A 20,141-nucleotide genomic window follows, 5' to 3' on the forward strand; every position below is an offset into this window, starting at 1 on the left:
TTGGAGTGTTTTTGAGGCTGCAGCCACTGACCTGGATGAATTCTCTAATGTCAAAACTATCTGACATTGTTCATCAGCTTTTGTGAGTGACACAGTCAGTCATTTAGCAGACGCTTTTATCCAAAGCGACTTACAATCAGTAGTATATTACATATCATTCACCCATTCACACACTGATGACAGGCTACCATGCAAGGTGCCACCATCAGACTCTAACTAACATTCATGCAACATCCAGTCCACACCGATGGCAAGCCTTCAGGAGCAACTTGGGGTTAAGTGTCTTGCCCAAGGACACATCGACTGCTTTTTTCCCTTTTTTCCACCTGCTATACTATGACATTTTTTTCAACAAACTATACTATGACTTTTAATGACTATTTTTGATAATCAGTTTTGTGATGTTTTGGACTTCGGTCAACAAACCATACAATGATTTTTTTCGACATACAATACTATTACTTTTTCTGTATTGCTAAACAATAATGTTTTTTTCTTCTTTATTTTTGAAAAATTATACTATGACTTTTTTGACATGCTATACCATGACTTTTTACTTCCTTTTTACGGAATGCTATGCTAGGAATTTCTTTAATCCTTTTTTGGACATATTATACTCTGACATTTTGTTTTACCTTTTTTGAAATACTATGCTTCGACATGCTAAACTATGACTTTTTGAATACTTTTTAAGATAAACTATAATCGGAACTTTTTAAACATACTGTCCTAGAACTTTTACAAAACTTTTTTAGACATACTATACTTTGACTTATTTTATCGACAATGTCATGGCTTTTGTTTTACTTTTTTTGAAATACTATACTATGACATTTTGTCAAATATATTATTGCGTTTTTTTTCTCTCTCAATATTTTTTACAATAACATTGTTTTACTTTTTTCAACATGCTATGCTATGACTTTTTATGACATAACATTTTGTGACTTGTTTTTTCTTTTTTTCACACACACACACACACACACACACATATATATCTATATATATATACACACATACATATACAGCGGGTAAAATAAGTATTGAACACGTCACCATTTTTCTCAGTAAATATATTTCTAAAGGTGCTATTGACATGAAAATTTCACCAGATGTCGGTAACAACCCAAGTAATCCATATATACAAAGAAAACAAAACAAATAAGTTCAGAAATTAAGTTATGTGTAATAAAATGGAATGACACAGGGAAAAAGTATTGAACACGCTTACTGAAATGTATTTAATACTTCGTACAAAAGCCTTTGTTGGTAATGACAGCTTCAAGACGCCTCCTGTATGGAGAAACTAGCCACATGCATTGCTCAGGTGTGATTTTGGCCCATTCTTCCACACAAACAGTCTTCAAATCTTGAAGGTTCCGTGGGCCTCTTCTATGAACTCCGATCTTTAGTTCTTTCCATAGATTTTCTATTGGATTCAAGTCAGGTGATTGGCTGGGCCATTCTAGCAGCTTTATTTTTTTTCTCTGAAACCAATTGAGAGTTTCCTTGGCTGTGTGTTTGGGATCATTGTCTTGCTGAAATGTCCATCTTCGTTTCATCTTCATCATCCTGGTAGATGGCAGCAGATTTTTATCCTTCCTTCAATTATATGAAGTTTGCCAGTGCCGTATGCTGAAAAACAGCCCCACACCATGATGTTCCCACCTCCAAACTTCACTGTTGGTATGGTGTTTTTGGGGTGATGTGCAGTGCCATTTGACCTCCAAACAGGTGTGTATTATGGTATCCAAAGAGTTCAATTTTGGTCTCATCTGACCAGACTATATTCTCCCAGTATTTCACAGGCTTGTCTAAATGTTGTGCAGCAAACTTTAAACGAGCTTCAACATGCTTTTTCTTCAGCAATGAGTCTTGCATGGTGAGCGTGCATACAAGCCACGGTGGTTGAGTGCATTACTTATTGTTTTCTTTGAAACAATTGTACCTGCTAATTCCACAAGTGGTCCTTGGCTCTTGGACAACTCTTCTGATAATTATTTTCACTCCTCTGTCAGAAATCTTACGAGGAGCACCTGGTCATGGCCGGTTTATGGTGAAATGATGTTCTTTCCACTTCCAGATTATGGCCCCAACAGTGCACTGGAACATTCAGAAGTTTAGAAATCCTTCTGTAACTAATGCCATCAGTATGTTTTGCAACAATAAGGTTGCGAAGGTCTTGAGAGAGCTCTTTGCTTTTACCCATCATGAGATGTTTCTTGTGTGACACCTTGGTAAGGAGACACCCTTTAATAGGCCATCAGTTGGGACTGAACCAGCTGATATTAATTTGCACTGACAAGGGGCATGATTGCTTTCTAATTACTGATAGATTTCAGCTGGTGTCTTGGCTTTCCATGCCTTTTTGCACCTCCCTTTCTTCATGTATTCAATACTTTTTCCCTGTGTCATTCCATTTTATTACACATAACTTAATTTCTGAACGTATTTGTTTGGTTTTCTTTGTATGTATGGATTACTTGGGTTGTTACCAACAGCTGGTGAAAATTTCATGTCAATAGCACCTTTAGAAATATATCTACTGAGAAAAATGGTGACATGTTCAATACTTATTTTACCCGCTGTATATAGAATGTAATATTTAATATTTATTGTCTTCCCCTGATCACAAAGACTAGAAGAACTTTCAAAAACCGAGTCTTGTTACTGTGTTATTTGCTATTTGAGTAAAAATGTGAGATTCAATTTCATTTGTTCTCATGATAATATAACTAGCGTATGCATTCTGAGCAGTTTGTCCTGAAAACATTTATGTAATTAACTTGATTGTTTCAGTGTTGAGTAGTACATCCATTATTCCAAAAGCAGACCAGTCACACGAATTGCTTAGTCAGTCTTGCCTGTGATTTAAATAAAGGAATCGAAGTTGGAATGGTGTTTGTATCTTATTCAAGTATAATCTATTTATGTATTATCTTGTAAATAGTAGCAAATTACACATAGATTGATTGCAGATTATGGAAATGAGATTAACCTAAAAAAGGAATTTTTAAAATCTTTACCAAAGTACTTTAAAGCAGTTACAGTATATATTATAGCTTGGAGTGTCTAGTTTGAGTTTAAATTTTATTTTGATATATCTCCAAAAGTACAAGTTTATTATTGCATACTTTTTTACATATTAACATGAACAAAAATTCATTATACTCCTCACTTAACACATTTTGCTTAGATTAACAACTTTTACAAAGTGTCTTAATCAAATAGATGGTCTGAGCAGTGCCAATATACCATCATTCAATACCTAATATATTTATTTTAAAAAGGAGTCTGACATTTCCACCTAAAACAACTTTGTATTTAACCGCATCTTCAGAGTGGTGTTATTGTGTCCTCTTTCACCTATGGGTTGAATCAATATATTGATCAGTTTAACCGCTTTTGGCTGTATTTTGCTAAATAAAATATTTTTATATAATTCATGTAAGTTCTTGAAAAAAAAATGGATTTACATTTTTCAAACTCAGGTAGGGATGCCTTAAAAATAATGAAGCTAACAGTGAATTATTTAGAAAATAATCTTCTGTAAACTAAAAGTAAAATGCATATTTCTTATTAAAAACCCCAAGCTTTTGGTTTCTAGTCCTGTTTTGTCCCAATTAATGTGCATTAGTGCTGAAACCATTCCTGTTGTACTGTCAGACAAATAATTAAACAGCCAACAGTCAAGTATTATTTTTATCATTTTATTGTAAATACTTTTGTCATGTAAGTTTGTAAAAATAAAAAGTCACTCATTCAAGGCTGTTTCTTTGATTATTATTAACAGCAACAATGTTTTAAACAATACCGTTTGTAAGATATATGAAATATTTATATACATTTTAGAATTTTAAAATGAAACCCACACACTGTGTTAAAACAATGTGAACGCGATATAACACGAGTGGTCCCACGACATCAGCACCCATTTTAGAGCCCTTATCCAGCTGTTTGCTCAATTATACAATAACCTCTTTCACATGAAGCCCATTACCATCTATTCCATATGTACAACAGAGTGATGGAGATGATAACGTCAGCTCCAGACACTAACACCGGAACTGGACGGATGATTAGTGGGAACTATAAGTCATGCAAAGTGTTTTTTCCCCACATTGCTATGTTAACTTGTCAAGACAGATAAGGCAAAAATGAAAAATAAAATCCTTGGAGAGGCATCAGAGAAACAGAGTGGTTAAAGCAAACTACTCATACGTCAATGATACATTAGTGCTTCTTTTAGTGGTTTTCACCTGAGACGTCTCAATGAGCCCCTTAAAAATCCAGCGTCTTCTCATCTCAAGTCAGAAACACTTTGCAGACGGGAAGGAGCTGGAGGGAATGATTGAGTTCCACATTGGGAACTCATCCTCCTTCTTTTGTGTGCAATGGCAGAACATTTATAAAAGGATCAAGATGCTGGTTTGGTAAAAGTTTCCACAAAATATACGTTTACCGCCTGCGCACACGCGGAAAATGGCTGCATTAACACTGGAAGAAAAAGTGGAAGTTGTATATGTGATATTGTCACTTACATACTTTTTCCAGATAAAAAATATAAATTAAAATTCCTATTTAGAAAGCCCCGATAAAGTCTTAAGTCCACAAATTCCAAAAAGTCTAACGGAAGAGGTGCTGCCAGACTGAGAAAAAAAACGTCCTCCTGAGTGCAGGCAGGACTAGTTGAGTGGTATCTCTATAACGTCCTCCTCGATGATCTTCCCCTGTGGGACGGGGTCGTGCTCTGCTGGCCTGTTCTTGCAGCTCAGCTCGGCGAAGGGGCTGCACCACGATAGAGAGAGCGGGCCGCCGAAAGCTGTCTGCATGGCCTCCCAACACGGCACCTTCCCCCACTTCCCCGTCTCTCCCTTCAGGCGCTCGATTCCCTGGTGAAGACACAACAGTGAGGGTCTGAGGTGAACGGAGCTGAGCCAAAGAAAGGACTGGATGTCTTTTTCTACATGCACTATCAAAAAACTATGACACAAAAGCTGATGACTAAAACACTATGATTTAGCTAATTGGTCATGTTTCTCAGACACAAGTCGGGCTAAAGATGATTTCTAGGCTTAGAAAAAAAGCCTTTAGATTTAAATTAAAGGATAGTTTGGGGTTTTCCCAAGTCTATCTTAATACAATTGTCATTTGTTGTACGAATGTTGAAGAAGTTATCAGTCACTGTAATCAGTCCTCCTGTCCTTATAGACCATAAAGAAATCCCTTCCGGTTGTGAGACAAAGGCTGAGGCTGATAGGTATGATGGTCCTAGATGTAGAGTAAACGGATCATCAAAGTTGTTGTGACTCATCTTAAAAGGAAACAAAAATGTGAGAACCACATGTTGTGGCAATCCATCCAGTAGTTGAAGTTATTTCATACAGGGGATCATTAAAGTAATTAGGATTCATTCTCTGGGGACTATGAATGTCTTTTTCTCTTTTGCCCATTCCTGGCTGAGTTTAGTTTAGGTTTAACTTTATTTTAGGTCATGGTTTGGTGTCACAGAGAGGACTGGTTAAGTTTAGCGCTAAGGTTGGGAATTTCTACTAAAAGGACTAGGGCCGTCAGTTTTTAATTGCAATTTGAACAACTCAAAAAACTTGGGCAGGAATTACATAATAACAACCTGTGTATGTCTTTTTCCACAAGATTTTGACTGATTAGCAGAATCAAATGGCATCGGTATCAATAAAATATAATAATTACCCATGCCTATTGTGACTCAGAGTTACTGTGTTCCCTGTTGCCCAAAGCCAGTTATAATTAGATTTTTTTTTATTTGACCCTCCACTTGATTCGTCTAACTCAGCTGGCTAAAGCATAATATTAGCCGCGGCCTGTCTTTTACAGTGTAGTCTCATGAAAGGATCTCTTCACAGCCAGTATAGACAGGAGTTGTGGTTACTCTTTAAATGTACATAAAACATATGCATATTGTGAAACAATAGAAATAAGTATATCCTTTAAATGCTTTTGTATCACTTCTGATTCATTTGGTATCTAAGAAACATGCCCAAAATTAATAAACACTGTACATAATGACTCACATGCACTTTAGAAATAAAGGAACAAAAACCCTGCAGAAGAAACAAACAAGTCAAATGGTAAAAATGGTGCATGCATCTTGTTACACACAGAGCTCACTCATTCATTCATAATGTTTGGTTGAATCTGAAACAAAAAAAAATATATATATATATATATATATATATATATATATATATATATATAAAAAAAAAAGCGTACTTTGGCCTTCAAATTGAAATCAGCATGCTTGTGATTGTGTCAGGCTCGATGGGACGGCTAATGTGACCTCTGTTACAAGCTTACCTCTCCTCAAGATTACAAAGAGCTGTCTGCTTCAGAGAGCTTTTGGCAGAACGAGTTATCAACCAAAGCAAATGCATGAGCGTAGAGAGAACATTGCATGGGGAAGAGGCAGTTTAAAGAGAGTAAATATGGAATAGAATGAAAGACAAGGACAGAGTGAAAAAATTGAACAATGCAGGGTGTGAGAGGACTGTATGCAGGGAAAGCAGAAACCTTTTCTGTAACCTTATTAAACATAACAAATAGAGAGGTGAAAACACATTTTGGGTGTAGAAGGGCCCCCCACAATCAAAGAGAAATAAATACATTCAAAAAAAAGCAAGCAAACACAGTTTTTGCATTGCAACTGAGAAGTATTTATTCTCCGCATGTGCTGAAATATTTTCAGAATATTTAGAAAGAATTAAAATTTCCGTAAAAAACAAATCATCTCCACCATCACGCTCACCGGTGATGACTTGGCGTCATCATACCGGCAGTGTTTCACATACATCACTAAACTAACCTTCACCTGTACCATGCATTCAGATAACAAAGGATACATAACATATCGTGTAAACAAAGAATAGGAGAATGAAATGCACAGTTCAGAACAGAGCAGTTCACACAGGAGAAAATCTTAAATAATAAATACAAAGTGCGTATCAGCGTTTTTAGTACTTTTGTAAATGTGAATGATGAAAGTTAAGTGTTTTGAAGCAGGCTGGAATAGAGTGGTGCAGGGATGATGTATTGTTGTAGGGCTAACCCCAGAAGTTGCACTGGTTCCAAAAAAAATGACTTTTAGAGCTTGAAAGCAAATTGGCGAAAGTATAAAGCGTTAAAATTAACTACACCGCTGTCACATGACTTCACGTCACAACCACTATGCTAAAGGTGGACTAGTGTTCTAGTGATGACGTTTTGTAGTCTCATTTAGCCACTTGTTAGCAACCACCAATTTTAAGACATGTAAAAGCTTCTTAATTTATATTCTGTATATTTAATGTTGCAGAACACAAATCTATAAAAACATGTTAGCCACAGACCATATTATTGGCATTTAACCAAAAACACAAAAAATTATCAAAATAGACTTTGAGACGAGGAAACCAGAAGTGCAAAGATGCAGGCACATTTACCAAGTTTTAGGACTCATTCCTGCAGCACTCTATAGTGCAGAAATACAGTCAAGCTTTCATCCAGCTGCTGAATAATCAGAAGAATGCAAATCTAAACATTTTAATACGGCGCGTCCCTTTGACTCCACACAGGATTTCATACAATTTACATTTTAATACTTTTACCTTTTCTGAGGAATTACATGTCAAACCTTTCCCAAATAATCATGTCATTGTGGGGTTAAATTAATTTGGCACGCGCTCACAACGTCAATACATCACAGAGCACAGGAGTGTTTCACGGGCAAGTTTCATGCGCTGGCACACACACATTCCTGTACTTCTATCTTTGTGAGGACACTCATATCGAGGAAAATCACTCCCTACCCCCCTTACTTTAACCTTAATCATCGCAAGCTACATCAGGTCAGCCAATGTCAGGTCATTAGTAAGTGTCTGTGTCCCTAGTTCTTGTGATGTGTCCCTACTGCTGGCAACGTTTTTGGCCGTTTAATCCTGTCCCTCTGATTGGCTGTTCAGCTTAAGCAAATCAGCGCACAATAATTAAAAACGCAGTGAGGAAAGCATGACGACGTCTTAAGTCAAGAGGCCACACTCTTCTAATCATTCCAGTGTACACAAATATTTTCACAACAAGGTGGCTGACTGTAATGAAGTGGTGAGCGAGAGTGGCAGAAAAATGGTCGACAAAGGCTGCTTGATTTCATGTGCGTATTATAACAACAGCTTGTATATCCAGACCTACAGTAGATCGTCTGGTTTCGCTTTTTGAATGACAAATAACCATCAAACAAGATTTGAAGAGATGAGGACCTGCAAAACGTCATCAAAAATGTCCTCACTTTGAAAGTCTAAAACTCAAGTTGGTCCTCACAAAGATAGATGTGCAAGTACACAGACACACTCACACACTCACGGGTGTTAGTGTAATGGTGGGGGGGAGGAATCTACCGACAAGATCCTCACAATGTTTTGTTGAAAGACACGATGAGGTGGACATCTGTGCTAACTGAAATTTGACTGAGAACCTGAGATTTCATGTCCCCATAAAGCAGTACAAGAATGATTCAGCAAAGCCTGAAACCACTAAAGCAAGCAGACTCTTTTTCAATCGTTTGTTTTGATGGGAGGGGGGATACCTATCTGCCCTCTAACAAAGGATTTGTTCATGTAAAGCATGTATCAGAGAGGAATCAGGGAGATTGTTCCACAACTGGGCAACATGTAGATTTTAAATTCATTTTAAACACATAATTAAACTGCACTGTGACTTTTTTTGGCCTTGTACGTAGTTTTTCTCAAAAGGGATAAAAAAGGCTTAAATACAACACTAAAGGATCACTTTGAACATGTTCTCTTGTATGGTAAGATACCGTCTACTGTCCCACAGGTGAGCTGTGGATTCTTTAAACACCACTGGAGCTGCCCCCTCTTAGTCGAGTAGCAAACTAATCAGTCGTTTTGGTCTCAGTTGATGATACTTCTTGAGTCAATTAGTCTTTCTTATGCTTTTTTTTTATACTAAATGACTTAAATCAAAAGAGACTTACGACCACATCTCTGGTAAACACAAGATTTATAATGGGGCTTTTGTGCGATTCTTTGTGGAGACACTCAGTTTTACAGGTCTGTTGATTTAATCAACTAATCGATTAGTCGACAAAATAAGAGGAGTATTAGTCAACTAAGAGTTTCTTTTTTCGAGGACAGCACTAAACACCACCCATCAATGTACCCATCAATAACAATAGCGAACGATTTCTCAGGCTGGATTCACTGGGTTCTTCACTGGGTGGGGTCAGATCTCAGTATTTACAATAAATACTCTACGTAGGGATGTTAATATATTCCCAGTTAAAGGGAAAATCAGAGCACTGGTATTACACAGGAAATCGATGTTGGCAGATGCCCTCAGCTGAGGTATCAGGAGAAAACATGGGGTAGGCAATTTTGTATGAATGGTGTATCATAGACATTATACCAAACATCCACAATAATGATGGCAAAGTGTTCCTTTATGTGCTGTATTTGGCGCCATTTAAAAAGGGTCAGCCTACAGGCCTTTACCCACAGGGGGCATTTTTTAAAATATCTTTCGAACTGTGGCTTTTTATCATGAATACTTTCACACTGACTGGAATATTATGCCAAAATTGTTTTCAGAAGAAGGTTGACTTTTCTGTGTATTTACACCTCTATAAGGAATCAACAAACCACATTGTACGGAACGGACATATAAAGCTTCGTAGTCTGTACAAAGACAGCAAACTTTATCACTCCTTTCAACCTTAACAAAGGCAGCCCCTACCAGATCCACTCCTTCTGCTTTTACCTTTGACAATTTCGTGTTGTTTATTTGTCATGCTCCCGGTGTGTAAAGGCCTTAGGAATGGATCGGTTTTCAGAATTGCTCCCACAAGGAATGTGATTGTAGAAACTACTGTAACCTAACAATTAATCCAATCCATTATAGTGGCAATATCTGGAACACTACTGATTACTATCTGACAAGAAGATGATTTTAAAAAAAATGGTAAACTCATCAAAAACGACATTTTTCCACTCACCACTGGTGGTATGAAGCCATGTAGATAGTTTGGGTTTCATTTGTCTGGGATTAGAATTTAATTTTTTTAACAGTTCTGGGAACATGTTGTTTTTTTTTACAGTTAAACTACCAAATAAAAATATTTATCTGATTTCTTGATAATGAAAATAATTGTTAGTGGTAGCCCTATATTCAATTCCATTTTCTTCCATTGTATTGGGGATGGCAGTTTCAACACCTTAAACTACCAGCATGGCCAGACATCACTCGGGATAAGTAAGTCAATGGGTTTTTTTGGAATTTAACTGAACTAAATCTATGAGGGAATGATAGAGTAAACATAGTTCAAGAAAATAAAAGGCTTCTGATACAACAACAGAAATAGAAACAGCTCAGGAAACAAAAATACAGATTTATCACAGTGTTTTCAAACTGGATTCACAAAATGAAAGTGCTTTCTTTTTCTCTGCAACTCAACGCACAAGGCAACACAAAAATAAACGTATAGCGCACTTGGATTGCAAAACAAAAAGCAGATGGGAAGCTGTCCATGGCTAATGTGTGGGAGATACAATGTGTTCAGCATTGAAAGCAACGGATTGCCCCAGCTGAGCTCTACGGGGCCGGGCAGTGGTTTCCCACTTTGGTTCTGACCCGGGTCACCACGCTCAACGCGCTGAGCTCTCACACCACATACTGGTAGGTCTCAGCCTTCCCATGGTCAGGGGTGGAGAACGGGCTAAACCACAAAAAGGAGAAAGGGTGTCCAAATACCGCCCTCATGTTCATCCACTTAGTTTTTTTAGCCCATCTTCTCTCTTCCTTTTTCAACTGCTCTATGCCCTGAAAATGAGAGACAACCAAACTTCAGTTGGTGTGCTTTTGTGACCCAGTCAGCAACACAAACCAAATTCCAAATATCGACTTTTTCTTTTTCCGACCCCAATAAATAAGATTTTCTTTTTTTTTTTGAAAATCATCCGGGCCACTAAACTCTGCATTTCAGTGTTTTCTCTACAAGCAAAAATTTGTTGCTAAATTGCACGGCTCCCTACATGTCTAAGCCCTCTGATTAAGATATCAAATGTCTCCTATATATCTGAACTAGAGTTGCAGACAAAAAGAAGTTCAAAGCGGGTAAGGGAGTTTGGTTCGGTGAGCTCCAATACTGAATGGTTTTAGGATGGTACCAAACTACATAAAGGGGTTACTGATTCCTTCTTCCACTGATACATGGACAAATAACCCTTCTATATAATCTAATCTAATCTAATCTACCTCTGTGGATGTAGCGTTAAGTAAAAAGGCATGAGCAGATGTTCACGCTTGCCCAAAATAAAATAAGGCATATGGGTTGAATAGCCTAGATTACAGACAAATCTGGTTTACCGTAGATATTAATGGCTTCGCCATTGTTTGCACCTTGTAAAATAAATTATATTCAGTCATATATAATTAAAAAGTGTGACAAAAAAAAAAATCATGAATAGCATAAGATAACATTTTACTATAACTAACTAACTATTTAGATTTAGTTATATTTACTGAGTATTCTTTTCTAAAGAGAGACAACGGAAATCAATTTGGCAAGCAACAGCAGGTTCAAAAGAGTGAAATGTTGCTTTTGGGCAACCCTTTCTTCTACATTTAGATCACAGGCTGTGCTTTAGAGGTAACTGCCAAAATGAGGGAAACAGCGTGTGCCAAAATCAAAAATGTGGGCAGAGAATGGAGAGCCAGGGAGAGGATAAAATGAATGTACTTAAAACACCTGCACTTGTTCTGAAATGTTCAACGTAATTCAGCCAACCCTTCAGACTGTGGTTGGGTGTGTTCCAGCTTTGGTGACATGGCATGTCTAACAGGTATGGATATAATTGAATGACCTCGATGTGTAAATGCCATTTAAATCACCAAAGAAAGAGAAAGAGAAACACATAGAAGAAACTTGAAAAGAAAGGGACGGTTTTATATGAATAGATCAAGAGTTGAAACTGTATTAATACTGCATTTGGTAATTATTCTACTGCAACAAACGTTGAACGTGTGTTCAGTGGAGTCCATAGCTCAGTCTCTGAAAGGGCCATTAGTTACTGTTGCTTCTATGCCTGTCAAGCTTTAAATCCTAATGTAGAAAGTATGACGTTTATAATTAGTGGCTGATTTGTTCGATGGATTCTTTATGTCAAAAAAAAAAAAGATATGTGGTTACAGACACCACAAATGTCCCTTTAATTAACTCAATATCAAAGTTTCTTTCTTTTTGGCAGTTACTCAGTTTTCAGACACCGTTTTTAGTCAAAGTTAAAACTTGCAAGAAATCCGCTGCACCTTACTCTACATCAGGCTGCAGAATTAAGGACGTCACTTAGTTGCTGACAGTTTGAATTAGAAGGAGGTAGACGATGTTAAAAGCGAAAGGGGGCGGCAGCGGCAGGAAGAAGAGCAGGAGGAAGTAGTGAGATAAGAGGGAGGAGGACTGTGGGTCGCTAAATGGATCACTTACGGTCTCGTCGGTACAGATGGAGTGGACTTGGGTGCCGAACATCACAGAGGTGAAGATGAGGAAGAGGAGGCCTTCAAAGCACAGGAGTATGAGGAGGATGACTGTTGCTGGAGGAGAGAAGGAACTGCACTCTGGGGGAGGATGGAGGGGCATGGAGGGAGAGAAGTGAAGGGGTCAAAAAGAAGAGGGCCACATGAAGAACTGCTATACACTACAATAAAAGGAACCAGTGCACTCTACTGTTGACTTGTGTGCAGCGTTATAGAGGTTTACAGGTTTGTCCACTTGTCACCTGCTGATGGTGCTTCAGTGAAAGGGGGAAAGGAGTCGACTGTAGTGGAAAAAATAAAATCCCCAGTGGGTGTTACATTGACCAAGAAAGCTCCTGCTGCGGAGCTGTGCCGCCTGTGCCTACATGTACCAAGATGCATTGCTCGGGAGCGGCGATTTTTGCGATTTTGGTCAGTGAAGGGAATATGCTTACACCTTAATCAAAAAAATAAACCGTACACATTCTGAAGTTATCTCTTACACTGAACTAAGACCTTGTTAACTCATCATCAAAACACTTAATACTAGTTGGACTGAAACAAAATAAAACTCACCAAACACATATTGGTTAGTTGTTCCACTGTTCCAACAATCAGCAACTGTGGTTTGGTCAACATGAATCCTTAATTCAAGTGAGAAGTAAGAAAATATGCCGTCTCTAGACATTCCTGTGGCAGCTGCCCAACTGTAGCGATTCAACGGGTGTCTCTCACTCCTGCTACGCAGGCAGACCATTAAACTAGATAAATACAATGACCTGCTGGTCTTGGTTGTCTTTTCCAGTATATCTTTGGGATCATGAAGGTCTCGAGTATACCTCTGTGCCAGTGAGGAGGAAAACTTGCATGCATAGTAAGGCACAAACGGCTCTGTCTCTCTGGGTTGTCGTAGGCGACAGCATCCAAGAAAAACTGCCCGTGCTGATATCCTCATCAGCCAAATAAATTAAAACATACACTGTAAAAAATATTTGTATCCATAACATCCTCTGCACTCCTATTATGGGTTGATATCTTCGCTGTTGGAAACACATCAAAGCGATGAGAAGAAGGACATTTTTAAGCGGCCCAGAGTTACCAAAGCTGAGAGTAGCACACAGATTTTGCAGTTGCCCCCGAGAGAAACCAATAACATCAGCAACAACTACAGGGGTTTTTCACACTACATATACGTTATTTGGATATTACATTGAACATCAGAATTTTCCTTTCAATAATTATACACACTGGTTATTTAAGAATATATAGGTTTCAGCATAAAGTTAAGAGTAATATATTGTTTTTTTATACTGATAAATAATGTGCATCCTGACAAACATTTCAAAAGAACATTGTAAGTTTAGAAAGTACTTAAAAGAAAGGCTTTTCTTTTTATGAATGAAAAGAATTGACAACAACAACAACAACTCACTTGTCCAATCATCTTCAAAGCAGTAGAGGAAATGGAAGACCACCATGAGCAGAGAGTGGAGGGAGACAAGTGCAATGTACATCTAGGTTGAAATAATAAAAGGACACAATAAAGAAACATTCATCAGATACATTTACTGCAAACAGAGTCATATTCTGAGTAATCCATCACAACGGCATCTGTAATGCATTATAGCAGCCAATAGTACTGGATCTCCTCAAGCCAAAGTTACGCACTTTACACATACATTCGCGTACTTGGAGCGTCCTGCAAATATGCTAACGTCTGTGTGATGGAAATGTTTAAGTCAGAGGGTTTACGCATAAGCTGTCCACGCGATCGTGACCTTTTCCGATTTGTCCATGCAGCTACAAGGGGACAGTATAAACAGAACTAAGATATGGCCGTGATGTCCGCCTCTCTCCGTGTATGCGCCTGTGTGGTAATCTTAAAGCGAGGCTTTAGGAGGAGTTGCTCAGTGTTACACAGATACAAAACAAAAAACGGTAAAAGTCAAGACCACGAAGTTAACTACAATCTGATGCAACATCTAAATGTGAAAAGCTAACAGTTGGCCACCTTCTTCAGTTTATAAACATAAGGAAACTTACTGTGAAGAGCACAAAGTACTTTTGGTTGTTCTCCCCAACACAGTTATTGACCCAGGGGCAGTGGTGGTCCATCTTACGTATGCAGCGTTTGCAAACACTGTGAGAGAGACAGCAAGTTCAGTGTGAGGGAAAATAAATAGATTAAAATAGAGGGAATACCGAATCAACTTCCAAGACAAGAAGAACAACTGTGCACAAGTTAAACATTAGTAGAAAGTGACAGGCCCTACAGTCTGAGAGCATTTTTTCTTTCACAAAGGAACCAAATATCTGAATTTATGATGACAGCTTGACTTCTTCACTGCACCAAAACACTGCAGCTGTAATCATGGGATTGGGGTTGTGAATGCGGCATTGAGGATTCCTTGTCCTTTTTTTTGCCCTACCTGCAGTGGTGTGCTCGGTCAGGCTTGATGCTGCAGCACTTGGGACATTTGTAGACCACCTGCCCTGGTTTCAGCTGGAGGCTTTCTATGTATTCCTTGGTGGCATTCCCTTTTGGCACCGCCCCCTGGCAAAAAACATGACCACACAGTAGATGTCAACAGTGTTATTTACAGCTTATTAAATCGTACTAATGAATTAAGTACGGAGAGGCTAAACATACTGTTATCATTTTATGAAAGTACAGCCCCATTAATCAAGACTATATGAAGCTAAAGAACCTTAACCTGTCTGTATGTATGACACTGAGAAACCTCAGGTGTATAGGGTAAACAATGTGGCTAATAGATATCACTATTAAACTTTTCCATTAGATTACTGAAATTAAGGGAATTCTTTTCTGAAATATTATTATGAAAAAATATTTTTACCTGTGATATCTCCCCTAAAAGCATGACAGCCTGTCACCTAATTTATTTATTTGTGTGTATAAATTAACACTAAACAAGTGTCACTTACCGGGTCAGTGCACATGGCCCTGAGGTGTGAGGCAAGGGCAAGGAAGGCCAGAATGTTGAATAGGGTCCCGTTCACAATGCTGTAGGTGAGATTCTTGGAGGGCAGCAGCATCACGAACAGCACCACAAAGTCTGCGTACAACACCAGCAGCCAGGTGATGACGGCGCACACGATGCCACAGACGTCCCTGATGAACCACATGGCGGAGGCTGCGGAGGAAGTGATCACGTCTTTGGAGATAGGGATGCGCTGCTCGGCCTGTAGGCAGTTGGCTGTGGCCCTGCCCTGCCCGCGCCCATGCTCCACATCCCTGCATCTGTGCACCGGGCTCTTCATCCTTCATCTAAGCTAGACACCCGCCGCTGCCACCGGATCCACTGTGCCTTCTGGCGTCAGTCTCAGTCACCGCATACTTTAAGAGGGGAACAGGAGGGTCGCAGTATAGAGGCAACGTTAAGGTTTGGGCCTCTGGAAAAAAGAAAAATAATTGTATCAACAATTGAGACTAAACACTACACCAGCCAAAGAATGTAGTGTTTAACAGTGAATATATGCTAACCCCACCTGAAACATGGCTGAACGATTTTGAAAAACTATTGAGATTATCTTGACTGGTATAGCAATCCCATATGATTTTCGATATTATTGTGAATTATAATTTTTACATAATTATTCTCTTTTTCATTAAAAAAAAAAAACTTTCAAATGATAATGTGTGAGTTTTTATGTGAATCTGTACCAAACAAAAGATGTTAACTTTAGTCTGTAAAATATGACATGTAGGCAAGGATATCTCTGCAGCACCACGATTTAAAATTTCTAAAATGGCATATTGACACATTTCATCTTGCGTCTCAAGCAATTTGAAAATTGCAGTAGGTCATGTTGTAATTTCGAAAAAATTGCGATTCAATTTTGTAGACCTATAATTATAAAGACAACACCAATAACCATAAATATGTTTATAAAACAACGCATCTACCTTGAAGGAGCAGGAAGCCATTTACCACAGGAAATATATTTGTGTAGCTGCTGTTTATAATATAATAAACCTTTATTATTATACTATTTTCATTATCAATTAATCTGGTGATTATTTTTATGAAGTATACTACACAGCAGACTAGTGTATAAAGCCAGAACAACTTTATGAGGCTCAGCGAATTCTCCCGCTTTACATTAAAACATGCAATGTGGGCCTTCTTATACAGGTGTCTCATGACAGCAGATATTCAGTTCACAACTATTTTAGACAGAAAAATCAACAAATACTAACCTTTGAAAAGCTTGACTAAAGAATTCCTATATTTCTTTCTTTTAAAAAAAGAAATAATTATCAAAACAAAAAGTTGATAGTTTTTTTTTGTCAATCAACTAATTGTTGATACTCTACTTGGCCTGTAACTCTAAAAGTCAAACAGCAGTGAGTAGCACATTGCTCTGTGTCCGTACACCATGCATAACTTTGCTTTGTGCACGTAAAATGCTCCACCTGAAATGAAGTGTATGACACAGCAGATTTAATGACTGAGCCATTTGATTCAGGAAATACCGACACCAAACAGAACTTTCCTGTTCAACAGTAAAACACATCAGTCTATGTAGGCAAATTAAACTTCCTTAAACTGTTCACAAAATATTTATAAAAAATACCTTTCATACATCACTGCAACTCTGAAAATGAAGGCCCCGTGCTATTCCAACATCATGCAGTTGACAATATTATAGAGGTATCCCATTATTCTTGAAGAATGTAAAAAAAAAAAACACTGGACAATAAGTGGTATCAAAGTAAACAGTCAAACATAAGGGAGGCAACGTTAGAAAAACACCAACCGAGAGTCCTCTGCAGCCTGGGCATAGTAATACACACATCTCATGACAAAAGCCAGAGAGCAAAGCCAGTCAGTCTGTTGGGATGTCAGAGCTTTCATCACAGCAGAGGTCAAACAGCATTGAGCAGTGTGCTGCGTCCCTCTGCAGTCTAAATCACTGCCACCCAAAGCTGTGCAAGAGATCACCGAGTGATTGAAGGGTCACTGAAAGTTGGTAAACCGTGACCCGGATGTCTCTCAATACTCGTCATAACATGGACCATAGCAACCCTTTAAATATATTACAGTTTAAGTCCTACAAGACCATGTCCTCAAATATGTGCATATTGGAGATGAATAGCCATGTATACAATATCGATCGAATACATTGTCGTGTACGTCAGATTAGAAGTGGCTATTGATTGACTTTTCTTGCAAAAATGCGGCTCATTGGTTTCCAGCTCACCCTGTCCCAGTGGCTGAAACAGTTTCTACCTCGTTGCTACGCTAACAAGCAGCCTTCGGTTTGGCCAGGGAAGGAAGTAATATAGCTGCTAGTAAAGTACACTTCGGTAAAAGGCGTCTCACACTGCCTTTCTGTTAGGTTTGACAGTTTGTAGGCCTAGTTTATATGGTACTTAAACCTGACTGCATTTTAAAAGCAGCCGACACACATCAGCTAGCTACCGTGAGACGCTGGTTAGCTAATGTTCCAGATGGACCCTTTACTAACCTGTTTGCCTATTTGTGTCACTCTCCTTCCCTTCCGCTGTAAAGCGGTAGCTGCTCCAGAACGTCCGTCTGCCTTAACTTCGGATTTATTATCAATACATCCCGCTAAATCTCACCTGAGAGACGAGCATCCTTCGGGGGATGTTGCTGCTTGCTAGCTTCCCCTCGATTACACGCACGGCTTCCGCCCCTTTCACCAACAACATGACGTCATAACGCAGGGGAACGGAGCCAATAGGATCATCGGAAAGGTTTCAAGCCGTTCACGTCACAGGGCATGTCCAGACACACCCATTTTCAGATCCATCATAGTTTTAAAGATACCTCCAGTTGGGCATCTTGTATCACATCAGTATGTTGTCAGAGTTTTTTATGAGGACCCCTATATGGTTGCATATATTGCTTGATTCATTTCATATTTCATATTTCATATATAAGAAGCCTTTGGCAAACTGTAATATTTGAATTAGCATTTTTGCGTATTCTGAAACACATTTTCTGTAGAGGTGATTTTCTGGGTTTTTTGGAACGTTCAGGTCAGCATGTCAAGGAGCTAATGTATGCTAGGCCATTTAATCCTTTATGGTTGCACTTCAATCACACATCATGTAATGTGGTAATAAAGGAACACTAGTACAATATTTCCTTTTCGTGTTACTATCCCTCCACTGATTCATTTGATTTTCAGATAGCTGAAGACTGATATAAGCTTTGGCTGAGTTGCCACCATCAATTGCATTGGAATTGTGTTGGACAAGGAACCTTTTCTGGCCAGTATGCGAGGGGAAGAGTTATAACAATAGCAGTGACCGAAATCCTTCAAAGAACATACGAGCATGTAAACATTGTTTTGGAACAGATATTGAAAAATGTAAACCTTAAGTCTTAGGACTTAAATATAACCTGACAGTATTTACTGTAAGAACGATTTTTTTATGTATTATTATTTATAACACTTTATTTCTCCATTGATATTCATCTGTTTCATTCTTAATTTTCTTCCAAGAGTTCATGTTTTTCTGCTTAGACGTATACCAATGATTTATCCATTGGTAATGTGTTATTGTCTATAAATCATGACATTGCACAATAAAGCATTGTAGTTGAAAAATAAAGAGGGCTCCATCATTACACACCTCCTAGTCCTCATAGTCATCACTAGAGGGCAGAGTCATAAAGAATAACTCGTTACTCTGTATGACTCATTGCTCTTGGCCTTTGGGCAAATATACTGTACAGCAGCCTACACTGATTAACGTTGCTGTAGTTTCAGCTTGACATCATATTTATAGATTGAATTTGTCACATGAAGTGCAACATAGGCTTTTTTGGATTGATTGATTGATAATGGTATTTACTCTGTAGGATAGCATTTGCACTGAAAAACATTAGGGCAGAGTACCACACCTGTCCGCCTACAAATGTTGGACTCAACAACATAATCTATGAGTATGGAGTAGTGAACTACATACTTGCATAGTATTTCCAGAAGAGAAATTCGGGGTTTTTTTCCCAATTTTTTTGTGCAAACATTTTTGGGCCACAAGGAATATTATTTAGATTTTACAATTGCTGATTGAACACCCTATGATGAGCCAAACCCACCTTTTTTTTTTTATCCTGACCGCTGTGAATGCATTCCCATTCAATACAGGCAGCCACCACCACACACTTGACCTTTCAACTTTGTGCAGTGCATGTGCAAAAGGTTTGAGTGTTGCTTGGAGCTCACACAACAACAGTGTCATCATTGATAACGCTATTGAATATTTATCAACAGATGGTCAGGAAGTTGTCCCATGCTATTTTTATTTTTAATTAAAAAACATAAGTTAAAGTTTACTTATTAAACTTTTACTTGTGATTTTAAGTTACGTGGCTGAGTAATACTGCTTGGTGCAATACCCCCACCTGGATTTTGTGGTCTTTGTTTTTTGTTTTTTGAAATAAACTCAACTAAGTGGTAATTTTTCTGCTGGCATGTACCAAAATAGACATTTATATAAAGTTTTGTGTCATAAGTATATTTGAATAAGGTTTTTAACAATGTGGTTTAAGATACTTTTTTTAAGTAGTTTTACTAAACCAAATTAGATTCTCTTAATAACG

The 20,141-nt window shown here is 38.2% G+C and overlaps 1 protein-coding gene across 3 annotated transcripts; it reads right to left on the reverse strand.

The window, feature by feature from the left end:
• Positions 1 to 3,738: 3,738 nt before the first annotated feature.
• On the reverse strand, positions 3,739 to 18,235 carry zdhhc3a (zinc finger DHHC-type palmitoyltransferase 3a). 3 transcript variants are annotated; one of them, XM_054621537.1, is made up of 7 exons: positions 18,149 to 18,235; positions 15,487 to 15,954; positions 14,970 to 15,094; positions 14,584 to 14,680; positions 13,973 to 14,054; positions 12,512 to 12,642; positions 3,739 to 4,892 (listed from the first exon to the last, which is right to left on the reverse strand). In XM_054621537.1, the coding sequence occupies exons 2-7, from the start codon at positions 15,820 to 15,822 to the stop codon at positions 4,686 to 4,688; spliced, it is 978 nt and encodes a 325-aa protein (XP_054477512.1). In that variant the 5' UTR covers positions 15,823 to 15,954; positions 18,149 to 18,235; the 3' UTR covers positions 3,739 to 4,685. The 3 variants fall into 3 exon arrangements, with proteins under 3 accessions (XP_054477512.1, XP_054477511.1, XP_054477513.1); XM_054621536.1 differs by having other exon boundaries at positions 18,034 to 18,227; XM_054621538.1 differs by lacking the exon at positions 3,739 to 4,892 and adding an exon at positions 6,388 to 10,848 and having other exon boundaries at positions 18,034 to 18,227.
• Between the last annotated feature and the right edge of the window lie 1,906 nt (positions 18,236 to 20,141).

Source organism: Anoplopoma fimbria, chromosome 20 (assembly GCF_027596085.1).
Source record: "Anoplopoma fimbria isolate UVic2021 breed Golden Eagle Sablefish chromosome 20, Afim_UVic_2022, whole genome shotgun sequence".
Lineage (NCBI taxonomy): Eukaryota > Metazoa > Chordata > Actinopteri > Perciformes > Anoplopomatidae > Anoplopoma > Anoplopoma fimbria.

Bases quoted from the DNA above. Each gene is read 5' to 3' on its own strand.
- zdhhc3a (XM_054621537.1), bottom strand. From the start codon at position 15,822: ATGAAGAGCCCGGTGCACAGATGCAGGGATGTGGAGCATGGGCGCGGG. The intron at 15,095-15,486 runs GTAAGTGACACT...GTTTTTTGCCAG, and splicing joins GGGCCATGTGCACTGACCCG to GGGGCGGTGCCAAAAGGGAA. The intron at 14,055-14,583 runs GTAAGTTTCCTT...ATTTCAACCTAG, and splicing joins AGTACTTTGTGCTCTTCACA to ATGTACATTGCACTTGTCTC.